Source organism: Apis mellifera, linkage group LG7 (genome assembly GCF_003254395.2).
Source record: "Apis mellifera strain DH4 linkage group LG7, Amel_HAv3.1, whole genome shotgun sequence".
NCBI classification, from domain to species: Eukaryota; Metazoa; Arthropoda; class Insecta; order Hymenoptera; family Apidae; genus Apis; species Apis mellifera.
In genome coordinates this window covers 12,274,710-12,292,067 of record NC_037644.1, presented here as the reverse complement: position 1 = coordinate 12,292,067, position 17,358 = coordinate 12,274,710, and the positions used below count along the sequence as shown (strand labels likewise).

General features: G+C 23.7%; 2 protein-coding genes across 4 annotated transcripts; both read left to right on the top strand.

The window, feature by feature from the left end:
- The first annotated feature begins 384 nt into the window (after positions 1-384).
- Positions 385-15,489, top strand: LOC409274 (rab11 family-interacting protein 4). 3 transcript variants are annotated; one of them, XM_006568323.3, is made up of 11 exons: positions 392-1,103; positions 4,126-4,232; positions 4,310-4,678; positions 5,607-5,681; positions 7,611-7,649; positions 8,329-8,446; positions 13,903-14,058; positions 14,228-14,597; positions 14,727-14,872; positions 14,961-15,011; positions 15,324-15,489. In XM_006568323.3, exons 3-11 carry the CDS (start codon positions 4,443-4,445, stop codon positions 15,444-15,446), a joined length of 1,314 nt encoding a protein of 437 aa, XP_006568386.1. In that variant the 5' UTR covers positions 392-1,103; positions 4,126-4,232; positions 4,310-4,442; the 3' UTR covers positions 15,447-15,489. The 3 variants fall into 3 exon arrangements, with proteins under 3 accessions (XP_392795.3, XP_016768711.1, XP_006568386.1); XM_392795.7 differs by having other exon boundaries at positions 385-1,103; positions 4,126-4,678; XM_016913222.2 differs by lacking the exon at positions 7,611-7,649 and having other exon boundaries at positions 386-1,103; positions 4,126-4,678.
- Positions 8,453-10,672, top strand: LOC107964765. Its single transcript, XM_026441956.1, has one exon. The coding sequence runs from the start codon at positions 8,837-8,839 to the stop codon at positions 9,209-9,211; it is 375 nt and encodes a 124-aa protein (XP_026297741.1). The 5' UTR covers positions 8,453-8,836; the 3' UTR covers positions 9,212-10,672.
- Positions 15,490-17,358: the final 1,869 nt, after the last annotated feature.

Genomic DNA, 17,358 nt, shown 5'->3' with positions numbered 1-17,358 from the left:
TATAGATGTGAAACAAGAACCTGAAGAGAATTTTGACAATCTTGAATTTCAAAGTGTTTCCGACAATCTTACTGAAAACGAAATGATGTTACAAAATATTTCTCCTGAACAGGTGCTCATGGGTGACAATGACACTAATATTGGTATTCCAGTAGATCCTTTAGAAGGCAATCGTTTTGATGATAATTATTATTTTCTTATGAGTCTTTTACCACATATAAGAACATTGCCTGCTGACAAAAGAATGTTACTCAGAATGCAAATGCAAGAATTAGTTTATAAGGAAGTTTATAAGAAAAATTCGGATGGTATTACAGCATCGTAAAAGAATATTAAAAATAAGTATTTTTAAAAAAAATATCTATATGTGTTTTGTTGGAATCAATTAAATCATCAAAATATTATTAACTATTCGCGATAACATTAATGTGAAACAAATTGTTTTATTTATAAAAATTAATTAACAAATTAATAGGTTGAAGAAATAACATAATAAAGAGCTATAGTCTTATTTAAGTTAAATTTTCAACAAATTTATATTCCGTAGGTTGAGAAACACTGGTGCTTTCTCGTACCTGCGGGTACGACCGTGATGTTTAGTGTGGTGTATATAGGTGTAGTAACGTATTCGTGTATTCACGACATTCCTGTTTCGTTGCGCATGCGTACCTGCCATAGCTCCTCTCGACTAATCGTTTCGTTCATTTTCGTGTTACGATTCGGTTGTGCTTTCGTTAGTTTGTTCGCGATTGCCAGAGATCATTGTGCCCATGCATTTATAGCCTAAATTTGAAATTGTGCATTTAACTAATTTATGTGCGGGTGTACCTATCTGTGTCAAAGATATTTATTGTGTATATTTTTTGTGAATTTATTACCTGATTAAGGTTTAGTGTATACAGGTGTTTACTTCAGGTGACAGAAAGGTGCATCTGCCTCGGATTTTCAATTTTTAATTCTATATGTTCTGTATTTAACTATGCGTTTGTAAGAAATTTATTCGCTTTTTTGTGACCGACTATTCAAAACTGATAAACTCATATCAGAGAATATAATTTCTCTGTATTTTATTGAAATTATATATACCTACTGTTCAGTTCAAGGTGAGTCAACGAACGAACAGCAATGCAAGGAACGTCCTGCTGTTTTTTTTTTTAAATTCATATTCTTTAAATATTACAATTTTATGTAAAACAAATATTGTTTAACGAAACACAAAATAATAGTTATTTTAACAAATAATACTAAATTTAATATAATTTTAATTTCATTTTTAAATACTATTTCCATCATTTTTTTAGTACAGAATAAAAATAAATTCTGAACAATAGTCAACCAGTAAATAACAAATTATTTAAATTTAAAATATCTATTTAATACTTAACTATTTAATAATTAGGATATTTATATTTTTTATTATTAAAAATATTTTTAATAATATTTCGCATAAAAACGTATTGCAATATATATATATATATATATTTATAATTGTTAAAATTAATTGTTGTAATTGCAAAACGTGAAATATTCATGTTGATCATTATAATATTTTCAAATTAAGACAATTTGTAAAAGAATATTACTTTCATTAGAACTTAAATAATGGCAAAAGCTAATGATATTCCCATGTCATCATAATTAAGGTTAGAGATATTATACGCTGTTAAGCGTTAAATATATTCTTCATCTATACTTTCGAGCTTGCTCTAAATAGCGTACTGGAATCTCCCGGCGATTTGAAACGCATCTACGCATTCCGTTCCGAGTGACAAGTACCTGGAAACCGAGACGCCAGTTATCTCGTGAATAATTTTCATAACTAGTCATAATAATGCTAATAAAGATCTTTGTATTTACAATAAGATTTAGAATATTCATTTATATATTAAAAAAAATAAAAAAAGGATTAATAATAGAAAATTTGATAAATTAATTAAGAAAATTTTGTTATTCATGTTAATAATTAATATGTAACTGAAAATATTATATGCAATATTAAATTTAAATGCAATTATTTAATTATTTTATAATCTTTTTATATATAAAAAATTATAAATACAAATATGTTTTAAATGATTGAAAAATTGATTGATATTAACGCATATGTTAATATTTATTATTAATAAATTAATGCAAAATATATATATATGCATATATATATATGATATATGCATAAAATTATTTAAAATCATTAAACTCGTACAATTATATTATTTATATTGTTTTATAAAAAAAAAAAACATTTCCTTTTTGTAATATGCATTATTAATTAATAATACGAGGATTATTTGTTTACATATATATATATATATATTTTTTTTTTCATGTTTGTAAATATTAAACAGAGATAAGAAGATTAAGAAGATAGTGTAAATAAATGAAATATTTATTATTTAAAGAAGTGCTAGATATATTTCATTAAAATTATATATTTTTTTGCTGAAAAAGCGATATCAAACGTTACAATAAGTATTTCAAAATTTTTAAATTTATAAAATGGAAAAATATACATATATATAAATATACATATATGTATATACATATAAAAATTTTTTTGATTTTTCTTTTTAAATAGCGATTTTTATTTATAACACGATTATTAAAATATAAAATTTTTACGATTGCTCCTTTTCATTATCATCTTGAACATCTTAATTAATATGATTTCACTCGTTATATAAATAATATTATACGAAATATATTCAACATGAATATGAAAATCAATTGAATTTATAATATACGATCAAGATAAATCAGGATATAGATGATCCATGATTACATATTTTGTTTAATATTTTTTATTCAATTCCTGCTATATAAAAGCAGTTAATAAATTACTAATTAGAAGAATAATAATAAAATTGTAAAACTGTAAATTTTTAATGAAATGTGACATTAAATACTTAAATATAATTAATAATAAATCAATAATTCGAATATATCCAAATTATAAATATATCTAATTTTTCTAATAACAGTTATATTAATTATAAGATTATTTTTTTATTTATTACTTTTTTATTTTTTTATTAATTTAATAATATTTTATTTATAATACTTATAACAATTTATATTTATTTATTAAAAAAATTTAGCAAAATTTTTTTATGATTAATAAAATTTAAATAAAATGTATCGATAATTCTTTTCAATATCACGTTATTTCTAGAAGATGATTAAATTAAATAATTTTCTCCATTTTCTGAAAAATTTTGCAATTATATTATTATTCTTTTAAATTAACGATATAAATATTATCAATATTTTTTTTTAATATATCAATGAAATTTTTAATTTTATATAAAATGTTATCAAACATTTATTTTAAATGATAAAATTGTAAAATTATAAATTTTTAATGATTTTTAATATAAAATTAATGATTATCTTTATCTTCTGACTTTTTAAAATTCTTCAAAAAATTAAAATTAAAATTATCGTGAGATATATAATTAAATATTTTTTTTCTTGTCTATAATCAATTATTTTCTTATATATGTTATATATATAAGATATTCTTATATATGTTATATATATATATATATATATATATATACATACGTGATTGTCACGTTACGTTTGATATTTTTTTTACAAGACAATAAAATGAATAAATAATTTGTCAAAATTTTTATCTGATGTGCAATTTTTAATAATTGATATTTTTTTAAAATCTACATAATAAATATATAATATTTTATATATTATAGAAAAAAAAAAAAAAGAAAATGTTCTTTAACATTGAACGATACAAATATATCGTAACATAATATTTAATTATGACTTTTCTCGTACCGTTGAGGTCTAACTCAGTGTACCATGACTTAATACGCTAGATTCTCACGCTTTTCTTGGATTTTAAACTATTGCATATTCATTAAATAACATTTACATATAGATTATAAATTTATTATTTCATAAAGTAGGTTTTTTTATGGTTCTGTAATAATTTTTTTTATAGTTAAAATCTATCCTTGTTTCTTTCTCTCTTAGGGATATTTGTTTGCTGTTATTTTATCGATTAGAAAGAATATAGAAATAAAACGAAAATCGTGTTACATTCTATTTCATTTTTTTTTATTCTCTTAACGTTTTTGAATATCTGACTCAGAGAACATTTTTCAGTAATCGGTTCTACTAGCGAAGCATTCAATAATCGAAAAACCTCGGACATCCCTCAGTTCTTGTTATTCATCGAGCTTCGGCTCCAATCTGGCCGATAACGAAGGATGGTAAGCTCCCGTTCGCCTGGTGTAAATGTTTCACCAACTAATAGCGTGGCTACATCACGTGTCGTCGTGTCTGACAGTGACGTAGCTCGTGATGGTGACGCCATCTTACCGAGCACCCGCCAATCATATCGTGTGGAGAACGAGGGTGGTCATGTAAACGGAGCTCCTGGTGCTGTCGAATGGAGCCAAAGTGATCCGCCTTCGCTTTCTATGTCGGTGGACTTGCATAATCTGGTCAATCCGAATCTTCAAGACTCTGGGCATTATTCCGCTAGTCCCGAACACGTTGATGCCATCGCGTCATCTTGTAACATTAAATCTACGAATAATCACGAAGAAGAGGAAAGCTACGAAGCATTTGGATCTGTCGAAGGTGACGCTGATGACGGGGTGGAATCACCGGGTAGCAGTTCTGCACCTTCACCCACAAGTACTAGTTCTTTCAAGTAAGTTCGTTGCCCCTTTTCTCTCTCTTGCTCTTTTCTCTTATTTTCTCTTTCTCTATATATACATATATGTATATATTTATGCATTGATTGTCCTTTATATAATAATATCGATAATACACAAATTGCCGTAATTTTGCGCGCGAACATTTTTAAGTTCAGTAACTTTAGTTTCTCGATGTGTCCTGTAGAGGGTATCATGAGCGTTATATATATAAATAAGAATTATTAAAAAATTACATTCATGTTTTTTTTATAATTAGAAATGAATTTACCATCAAAAATGAAATACAATTGTAATAATATATTAAAAATATTTTATAATTGTTTTTATTGTAATATAATGAATGAATATTTTGACATTCGTTTAAAATATCTCATAGATATAAAATCATTCATATACGAATCGTGTATAGTATTATTTTTATTTTATATTACGTTTGTTTCAAAATTATTCTATCAATATTCAAACACGTTGAACATGTTTATCTTGTATTAAGTACATTGTAGTTGACACGAAATTTAATACAGACTTTCTCACATTTTATGTATATCATTCAAACAGATCTATTCCCACGATCAAATTAATATTTTGCTAACATGTAGAAAAAACTTTCACAAAGAAAAGAGAAAATAAAATTGAATATCTTATTATATTCCATATTCTTCAAAATTATTAATTTAATTTTATGTATTTTCTTTTAAATAACTATATGAAAAAAAGAAATCATCGATATAAAAATTGATACATTATTTTAAATTTCCAAAATTTTTGAACAATTTTTGAACAATATTTTGAATAATTCTTAATTATAAGATTAATAATAAGATTAAAATTTAAATGCTGTGAAAATGTAATATAATTAACCAGTATAATTAACTAGTTTATAGATAATGTATTTTGTAAACTTTGTTTTGTTTTAATTAGAAATCCAAGAAGTCCCAATTCAACTATAGGAAGACATTCTTGTCTACGGACATCACTTAGGCGAACACCGCCTTGGTAAGATTTCGTTTATTTTCCTTTTCGAAAAATTGCTAAATTTGTCTCTTTTTAGCATCCATTTTTCTTATTTAATTCTATTATATTCATTTATTAATTTCACTGAAAAAAAATTTACTTTGCTCGAATAAATAAAAGAATTTTTAAATTTATTAATAATTTAAGTTTTATTTTTTTTTTTAATTATTTAATATTATATACTTCAAAAAATTTTAATATTTCAATTCGATTCAATGATTTAAATTTTTCATTACACTATATAATGTTTTTTTTTACCGTTAGATTACTTTTTCAAAAAAAATAAAATTGTATTTAATATTTAAACTTCGAGTTTATTATTTTTTTTAGAAAAAGAACTCGAATTTTGATTATCAGAATTTTGAATCTAAACCTCTAATATTTAAAATACGCCAAATATTTATAAAAGATAGATTACATTATTAATTCAGTTAAGTAAAAAAGTTAGGTTGAATATAGCACGTGATTTATACGGCGTATGAAAAACGAAGTTTACGCATCGTCAGTATTATAATCGAGTGTTAGATTCGTTACGGAAGAATTTTTGATTGACAAAAAAAAAAAAAAAAAAAAATCAAGAACGAGATTGGCGTATGAAAAAATTATTTCTGTGAAATCGACTGATTAGTCGATCGTTTAGTTTTGCTAATAAACTGAAAAAAAAAAAACTTCAATATCTAAGGATAAAGTGTGAAGAATTGTATTTATTAAATTTCATTAACATATTTGTAATTCACAATTTATATGACAAGAAGGAAGTTAGCGAGATACAATATTATAGATAGCGCGTATAACGATTTTCCATTCTAACGCTATTCACGATTACATCACAAGCATTTTCCAAGATAATATTTACTTCACGAAAAACAATTAGTTGAGCAATGCATTTGTAACTAATTATACAGTATTCACAATTTGTTCATTATTTTCGAGCCATGACAATCGATCCGTTATAAATAAACAAGTTAATATTAATCGTCTCATTGAATATGAATTAATGTGTTAATTTGTTGATTGTTCGAAGGAACAAAAAAGAAGAAAACACTTTCATTAATCGAATTTCATTTTTACATGTATTATTGAATATATCTATGAGTATATACAATTGATTACAAAAGTTTTTAATGCTTGATTATTTTGCGTTTCAATTTTTCCAAATTGTAAAATTGTTCGTTATACGTTATTGTATTTTACTTTCATATTATTAAAATAAAATAGTATGATTGTAAAATAAAATAGTAAATAAATATTTCTTATGTATCTTCTCGATATTATTTTTTTTTTTTATTATATCTTGTGTATTATATAATTTAATGCATCGTATACATATATATCATACATCTAATGTGTATATCAATTGTATATACGTGTCTTGTCTATTTATATGGAAGACTATATTTGAAATTGAACATTGTATCCTTGCCAATGACATTAGAATAGAATCAAATTGTTGATTCTCTTTCATCATAGAGTTAAATAGATATATATATGGTATTTTCTTGGCTCCATTTATTATTTCATAATAAATTTTAGCCTTCGATCTATTTTCTTCGATTTTATTCGATTCATTTATAGAAATTGCGATTTACTTGATTGACAATATGTTATATTAGATTCTTCTAGAAAAGATTTTTTTATAAGATTAATCATTTCATTAATTTTTCGATATCGAGATAAATGTTATAATAACGTGATGTTGTTATTAAATATACAGTGATGATTAAAAAACGGAAAAATAATACAAGGCTGAGATTTATTAACATTTAATAAATTTATTATTTTAAAAATTATTTATAAAATTATACTCTATTACGTAAGAATATTTTTCACACAATTATATTATTTTTCTTTCTTTCTTTCTTTTTTTTTTCTTTTTTTTTCTTTTTTTTTTTTTTTTTTTTTTTTTTTTAGTTCCGGAAGGAAGAGACTTAGTTCCAATGCATTAGCAAGGTAAGAACGAACCGTTAATTATTTAGGTTTTACGATTTATCTTAATGCACTTATGTAAATTGTTTTTTTTTTTCTTCTTCCTTTTTTTTTTTTTTTTTTTTTTTTTTTCTTTCTTGATATCTTGAAAAGCTGTTGTAATTGTTAGTAATAAAAATACGTACATAAAATGGATTCACGAATTCAAAAATTCTATACACCAGCTTGATAAGCGTGAAAAAGTATCTGTAGAAAGTTGAAAGAGATATTTTTATTTCATCCGAGGAGTCTGCGAGTTGACGTCATGGGATAACAATAGCGATCGTGTTATTCAGCAGCGAAGAATTTACATTTTCATAGGAAGAACCTTAGGGTGTCCTTATTTAACTGATAATTGTCAAGCCGATCCTTTCACGAAACGCAAAACGACGACTTTCTAAAGCGTGGGCACTGTCCGCATACGCACTTCCACATATCATTTCCTTTTACACTTCCATAAATATATTACCAACCATTCCACCTCATTATCTATATTTATCCTATTTAACAACGTTCCATTTTTCCAAACTATATACACTGTTTCGAAAATATAATTCACCTAGCAATATCGTAATCTTTAAATTAAACTCGAACAAAATTTATTTAAAACGATATTTTATAAATTTTGTAGAATATTTGATAATATTCGGTGATTTTTTTTTAGTCAACTTTATCGAAGCGGGAGCTTTAATAGTTCTGGTATAAGCTCCAACTGTGATCCCGCGGACGATATGTACAGCGATGTCTCTCTCGAGGATGATGTCATTGATCTCAATCATAAAGTAAGTCCAATTATTGTCATTAATTATTGATCTAACTTAAATTCGATTTATCATCAATTGATATATACATTTTGTGTGTGCGTGTACGTATGCGTGTGTGTGTCTGTGTGAATACTTGAAGTTTCTCACGATCAAAAACATTATCGATATATATATATAACTTTTTTTGCAAATTATTCTTATTTCTGATATTTAACGTGTCAAAATTTATCTATGAAAAATGATGTTTAACCTCACGTTTATCATCGTTGTGAAACAAAATTATCGCTCTTACGATTCGTGCGATGATATGAGCGTAAAATCTATAATTTCACCGAATTTGCAGAAAACATATAAACTTAATGAAATTTGATAAAGGAAAGGAAACTTTATAAATCATCAATATCTTAGATGTGTGCCACTAATCCACCTTATGGATCAAGATCCTCCGAAAATTCCGCGGATGACGCCAGGTTTCATCAACCACATCCACCACACCCACCGCCACCTTACATTTATTACCCACCACCTTATCCTCATTTTCATCCATATTATCCATATCATCCTGGATTTTACTCACCGCATTATTACAATGATATATCCCAAGAATCGAAAGGTTCTCTTGGTTTCTCTTGGTTCAATATTGTATTACTGCTTTTTTTGTTACTGTGCATCGTTAGCATTGTTTTCTATTGGTCTTTGTCTCGCGACACACGGCGAAGATTAAATGGCAGATTGCCCCCTTTAGTGCAACCAGCACAGGTAAACCTGGCTTCCGGCTGCTAGCCGTATAATTATTCCTTTTATATTTATCCTTAGTTTTCCCCGCTATCGTTACGCTATAGCGATTGTTTTGAAAGTATAAAGATTGATTAATTATGAATCGTTTCTATGTATATTAACGACGTTGTTGGAGAAAAAAATGATCCGAGATTTTTCGTAATAAGTGTAAAGTACTCTTTGAACACTTTCGATTAATCTGAATCGGTGATTCAAATTTGTTAGAGCGAATCATAGTTCCGGTATCGTGGATGACTGTTGCTTGTAATATGTTCGTTATGAGATATAAAATTTAACGAATTGAACAAAGTATAGAGACGTGACAGCACAATAAAGTAATATAAATTTAAAAATAGAAAATTGATTTCGATATCATTCAATTGTGATATTGAAATTGAAAGTTTATTATTATTTTCACAAGATTTCCAAATATACGTTAAATGCTCTATAAATTTTGAATCCTTTCTCTGATCATTCTAAAATCCTTCTAATTGTCATTAGTTATAGAGATGAAATAGAGATTTGAATGAATAATGAAAATTTTCAATTGATTTCAAAAAGATATAATTTAAAAAAACGGTGTTTAGAAAAAATTAATAATGAATAATAAGTAGAGAACACGAATATTATATTCGCGAGAACAGGGTCTTTTAAAAAAACGATTTTCTGATTTTAATTGACAGCTATAAAAAGCTATGATATTTCTGAACCTGTAGACCGTAAAGAGAAGAAAAGATGCAAAACAGAATTATCCTGCTGAATTTGTTTTATATTCTGATATAAATGATGCACTCGATAGAGATTACGATGTTTTTTGCGAAGGATGTGATGATTCCCTGTCAAGCTCTTCATCGAATAAATATCAGAAGCATTCTATTTATAAAGGGAACGAAAGTAAGAATGAAGATATCATAGAATTTTCATCAGGAAAAAAAAAAAGTTAATGATGCTACAGATGACGCACTTATGAATGAAGTTACTCGATCAGTTGCCTCTTAGAATTGAAAAAAAAAGAAAGAAAAAATGAAGAGATAATATATGACTATAATAAATTTTAATAAAAATAATATTAGTACAAATTTAGCAAAAACTAATTAACTGAAATTTAATGAAACACTAAGAAATAGACTCGATCTTGATGTTCCACTTTTTACTCATTCATGGCATTATAAATTCATGGACGTGAAATTAATTATTATGATAGTTTCTGAAAAAAAAAATTTCAAGATTACGAATAATTGAATAAATTGCGTAAAGAATAAGGTAATGTATTTTATTAAGATGTAATTTTTTATTTAAGATAAACTCGATTTCATATTCTATTACCTATGTATAGGTATTGCGTATTGTTCATTCATATATTTATTACAGGTTTACTATGATACCTATTAATGAAGATGAATTATGAATCGTATATAGAAAAATCAAAATCAAAATATTGATAAAATTCGTTAAATTTGTTGGATAAAAGAGAATTTCAAATATTATATATATTTTCCATTTTGCAATTATCACTTATATTATCATAAATATATTATTATATTGAATATAAAAATAATTTTAGATGTTCTATTATCAATGTGCATATTTTTATAACATAAATATATATATATATATTATGATATAAATTATTTATTTCTATAATAATAGCATGAAATGAAAAGTATTGCTTTTAAAATAGTATGCCTTTTTAATTTTGCATCTATAATCATAAAATCTTAAATAAATTTTATCTCTTTAAATCTTAAATAAAAAATTACACATATATTATAATAAAAATTATTGATAATTTTTCGATTTTTATTTTACAAGTGAAATAAATCATTAATATTATTGTATTCCTTGTAATCGCAATATTATTGCATTCTGTTGCATAATATTTGCTTTTAATTATTCACAAAATGAAATATATTTATAAATAAAGAAAACATAAATTAAGAAAACATTTAGAATAAATAAATATAAATGTTACAATTATGAAACATAATATAAATAATAATGTATTATAAAAACTTTTTTTTATTAATTTACTATGTATATTAGTAAATAAATATATCATATGTATATATAATTTTCTGGATAATTGGATAAACAAATGCAACGCAAACGTAATACAAAAATACGATCAGCAATGCAAGATGATAAAATTGATTAGTCATAACATAGATTGATAAACAAACTAAATTACTCAAATATTCATAAAAATTAATAAGTTTAGAGTGAAAACTGCGTGATTGATATAATATCTAGATAAAGTATGACATGTTCTAAATTTTCTGAAGGATTTATTGAATGGAAAGGTTGGCCTTTTTTTAATTTCTTCATTCTTCTCATTATAATTGATTATTTGAAATTTTCTTAGATTCACTGAGCTTATATATATATATATAATTCTAATAAAAAAAATTATTTATTTTGAAAATTAAGTCATATATAATAATATTATTTTTATTTTTATCTTTACATATTTGAAATGCAAATTCTTAGTTATTATCTATATTGATGCATATTAATGATTTTTTTTTATTTTTTTGTAAAAATTGCTTTTAGTTATGCATACAAATGTTTTTTTTAGATAATTTTAACTTTAAAACGTGAAATATGTCGATAGTTATATAAACCAAGCATTGTAAAATGATCTGGGGCGTATCTGTGTATTTTTCAAAATTATCACTTCATACGGATTAGTTGATAATGAAATAAATATACATTATTGATCGGAAAAATGTTTTTTATATTTATATAATATAAATATAATAACAATATATGTGTACAATTGTAATATACAATATAAAATATTTTGTTAATTCGTAAAAAATTTTTTTCGAAGATATATAATATAATGATAAATATATATAATAAAAAAATTAAAATTCTCTAATTCATTAATAGGAGAACAGAAGAGAAAAAACTAATTTAATTTTTAAATAAATTTTTAAAATGTGCGTAAAAATAAATGAAATAATGATCAAAACATATGTATCACGTATGATACATGCGATATAGTGGAGTTAGTCGATACGTAGTATGGAGTGCACAAATAGCCTCTCGGTTACTCCCAGCTTACAGTGGGCGATTGAGACGAACGATTATATTCGAAGTACGCCCAAAGAAACGGATGTGCGCGTAGTGTTGTGTTTCTCTCTGTACATATTAGATTATTCGCGCGTTTATTCTTCAAATTCGCAATTTTATAGTAAGCGCATGAAATTTTGAGGTTAGGTTGTGACGATAGTATTGTTCATAAAGAAGGATGAATAGAGAACCGGCGTGCTTGCACGTCGTTCTAACGGAATAATCTTTTATATCGGATTAGTTAAAGAGGATGACGAGTCTACCTGACACAGGCGTGACATGAAACATCACGAATTAGAATGGATTTGAACAATTATGATGATCAATCAGACACAGGTGCGATCGAACGTTACGATCATGATAATCGAATAACTTCCGGGGAGGGGCCGTCTCCTGGACCTGGAGCCGGCCTCGAATATGATTTGTGGGAAGGCCAGTTTCAATTTGTCGGACAACCGTCCTCTCGCGGTAGTCGACTACCTCGTCGTCGTGGTCCTCGGCTTACCGAACAAGTAAGACAATATACCGAGATCATAAGATTTTTTCTTTATGATTATAATAACATGATATTATAAATATAAATCATAAATATAATATGTTTCGTTGCAATTAAATTAATGATAATATTATAAAGCATTTATAATAATTTATACAAATTTATCTTACTACGTTATGATTATTGTAATCTTTTATTAAATATTGATATATTGTCTTATTTGATAACAGAAAAGTAAATAACTATAATAAAAAAAATATATATAAACTTTATATATAGATAAACTATAATCTATTATCATTTTTATTTTGAAAAGATTAATAGATATATGAAATCAGTAAGTATTATTTTTTAATTCAATGAATATGGGCAATTGACAAGTATAGAAAAAAAAGGAATATTTTATTGTTATCATTAAACTCTCCATTTTAATTGATTGAATTTAAATTTTAATTACTCAATCTGCATATTACATAATCTTTATTTACACTTCATATTAAATATAGATATCAAAATAATATTTACATTTTTGTTACAATTTATATTCTAAAATTGATATTTTAATTCTTATTTAGATTTTGAATTTTATATAAATTTTATTTTAATAATATTTATTATTAAAATAAAAAATTATATTATTTTAAAGAATAATATTAGAGATAAATTCACATTAAATACACATCTATGTTTGAAATTCTATTATTGAAAGTAATGATACTTATTGAACATATAGTATGAGTTAATTATAAATCTACAAAGATAAATTATTATTTGAAATTATATCAAGATTAATAATTTCATTATATATAATTATATAATTATATAATTTTATTATGAGAACAGTATCAAATAATGTTATAAATATATACATACTATATATTATAAATATTTGAGAATCATTGTTTTATGAAATCCTATAGTATGAAATATTCGCACAAGCGCGAATTTTTAAACGAAAAATTATCGTACTAATTTCTTTATAGAAGTTTCTTTATATTTTTGTTCCATATCTATTAAAATATATGTATATTCTCTAACATATAATATAGGTATCAATTAAATACAAATAGAGAGATATATATAATTTTAAAATATATAATTTTAATATATCATATATTTTTTTCAGGTTCAAATGATTCAAGAACAAATGCATGCTTTTCAATCGGTCGGAGAAGAACGATATGTTAGAGCAAAACAAGAAAATGCTACGTTACAAGCGAGAATATTAATGTTAGAAGAAGCTGCCAAAGATGCTGAAACTAGAGCTGAAGAAAGACTTCAAGTAATTTTTATTAAATAAGTACTTATTATGTATTATATTTCTTTCTTCATTCATCGATAATGTAGTAAATAATAGTTTTGTCTTCTTATTATTTTATCTTATAATATAATTGTTAATTTCATTAAAATTAATATATATATATAATATATATGATACTATTATATTTTAGGCGGAACAACGAAGACATAGAGATTGGGCAAGTCGTTTAGAACGCGAACGTCAATTGCAATTAGAAAATTATGCTATCAAATTACAAGCAATAGAATTAGAAGAAACTAGTTTAAGAGATGAAATAGCAAGGTTACGCGAGCAACTCGAAAAAGTTAAAGTAGAGAAAAATCGATTAGAAAACGATCTCGAAGAAGCTAGAAGAGAAATAGATAGCGCTCGTGAAAGTGAACGGCAAGCAATAAGTCGAGCTAACGAAGCTCATTATCAACTTAAAGCTGTTAAAGAAGAGTTGACTATGAAAATTGAAGATCAACAAAAAATAGAAGAATTAATGCAACAAGTAGCACAACTTCAAGCTTGTAATAAAAGTATATATATTTTTTAATTTATAAATTTTTTTACAATTAATAAAGTTATTATTAACAAAGTTTATTTATGATAATATTATTATGTATTATTATATATTATTATATAAAAATGTATATATATTTTTTAAGGTTTAGAAGAATCACGAGATGAATTGCAAGCTGCAGCGGCTCTGCAGGCAGGCCGTGAACTTTTAATGTTAAATCCTTGTAATAATTCTGTTGAAAAAGGACCTAGTCTCGCTGTAGAATTACTAGCTGGCATGAATCAAGATCAGGTATGTTATAGTCCTTATTTTTCTAGAAAATATAATTCTGAATATATCTATTTCATTCTCTTCCTTTTGTTGTTTCGGTTTACTACAGATAGACGGTCAACTTTCTGGAGATAATGGTGAACCTTGTAATATATCTGAAGTATGTGTTAAATTTTAATTTTATATTAATATATGTTAATATATTCATGATCTAATATATTCTTAAGTCAATTTAGATTTAGAGATCAAAACAAACACAATAAATAATATATAAAAATGTTCGTCGAGATTTATTTATTGAGTTATAAGCAATTTAAATTTATATTAGAAAAAATGAACTGGCATTATATTAAGGATAAAATTGTGTTCGTTTTGAAGAATTTATCTATTTTAAAAAATTCCACGAATATTTTATATTATTCAAATTTAATTATATTGATTATCATTATTATCATATTTCAAATCATTACAGATAAAACAAGCTTTAAAGGAACAACAAGAAGTCAATACACAATTAAGAGCATACATTGATGGAATTCTATTAAACATAGTTGAAAATTATCCCCAGTTGTTAGAAGTGAAACAAACTCATTGAACTATTATATGAATAATTATTAAATTTAATGTTAATTGTTCCAGGCAGTTGTACATTATTTTGTTGAAATTTTTAATTATTTATAAATTTATATAAACAATTTTGTCTAGTTAGCTTTACACAAGTACCATATAGGAAAGCAATTTCCGTCCATATGAACTTAAAATTTTACTATATTATGATAGATATATAAAAATTTTCACTGCCAAAATTATTACTTCGGTATACTTAATATTAATAATAATTTTTGGTATATTTTTAATATTAAAGGCAGTGAGTTGATAAAAAAATTAAAATAAATTCTATATCGTTCGAATTTTAAAATTCGAGGCCTTAAAATGTTGCCTTTATAATAACGATAAAAAATTATTCTTAATGATAGAGAAATGAGAAATAGTAAATATGTAATGATGTATTATTTATTACACATAAAATTACTAACATTTCTTCTTCTAAGAAAATAAATTAATGAAAAATTTAAAGTAAATATTAAAATGTATAATTGCATTTTGATATTATAAAAATTTATTTTAACAAAAGTACCTAAAAAAATTTAATATTAAATATTTTCACTTAATAGTTTACAGTATATTTTAAAAATTAATGAATAATGTTGAGAGTGTAATTAAATAATTATGTTTTATTATCTCTTTCTCTTTCTCCCTCTCTCTTTACAGTTTCAATCTATTTATAATTTCATAAATTTTTAAAAATCAAAGATGATATATATGTTAAAAAATCTTTGAATAAAGTATTGTTGAATTATTGAAATTTTGAATATTTAAAAAATTGTTATATTGTCAATCTTGTAATATGTAATAATGTAATCAATATTAATTTTTTTATATTGTATCGAAGAGAGAAAAAGAAAAAAAAAAGATTGTTTATGTAATAGTTTTTATAATCATTATTAAAAAAAATATATATAAATTAGGTACTAATCAAATTTAGTTATTTTGTACATAATTGTTAGATACATTTTTACATGAAATGATATAATAAAAAAATAAATTTGAAACAAGATGTAATGTATTTCTTAAATTATTGTGTAAATAAAAAATGAATGAAAAGTTCAAATAACAAACATGCTGTGCTATGTTTGTACAATACATTTATTCAATACATTTATGTTTACATTTTTTTTTTCATTTTCTATATGTATAAAAAAATGTATATTTTATTATAAAATTATAAAATTAAAAAATAATATATTTATAAATATATACATAGAATATCATAAAACAAATTTATTATATTATTATATTAATAATTTATATTTATTTAAAATATTTTACAATGTTAATAATTTAATTGAAACAAGCTAAACCTAGAAAAAATGAGATTGTTAAGAATTACATTAATTTGTATTATTTATATTTCCTTATTTCTTACAAAGTCTATACTAAAATTTTTATATTTTTAATAATAAGAAATAACTTTTTTTTTAATTTTATGTTTTCTAATGATTATAATTAGAAAAAATAAATTTTTATTTTTTGATTCTTGTCTTAATAATATAATAAATAAATGACTATCATAATATGATAAATAATTGTCTTTTAAAATTTATAATTCAAATAGAATTATTTTTTGTTATATTATGCACTATCCAGTTACATTTAATAAAAGTTCAAATACTAACTTTTTATATCTTTATTTTTCATTGTGAAATTAAAGGGTTATATATCAAAAATAGTTAAAAATCATCAAAATTACCAATAAAATTTTCATTATATCTTCATTATAATTAAAAATAAAATATGATTTAATATAATTAAATTTTTGCTTTAATACAACACAGCATTTTTTTATTTTATCAATGTTATATCAATTTTATTTTTTTTTTATAAATATTTTTTTTTATATTATTATACATGTATTATTAGAGAATGATACACAACGAAAATTATAA

What these genes read in the sequence shown, in the direction of transcription:
- LOC409274 (XM_392795.7), top strand. Translation starts at nt 4,230, where the DNA reads ATGGTAAGCTCCCGTTCGCCTGGTGTAAATGTTTCACCAACTAATAGC. An exon ending in ACAAGTACTAGTTCTTTCAA is followed by an intron (nt 4,679 to 5,606) that starts GTAAGTTCGTTG and finishes TGTTTTAATTAG; the next exon opens with AAATCCAAGAAGTCCCAATT. An exon ending in TCATTGATCTCAATCATAAA is followed by an intron (nt 8,447 to 13,902) that starts GTAAGTCCAATT and finishes TATTTTTTTCAG; the next exon opens with GTTCAAATGATTCAAGAACA.
- LOC107964765 (XM_026441956.1), top strand. Translation starts at nt 8,837, where the DNA reads ATGTGTGCCACTAATCCACCTTATGGATCAAGATCCTCCGAAAATTCC.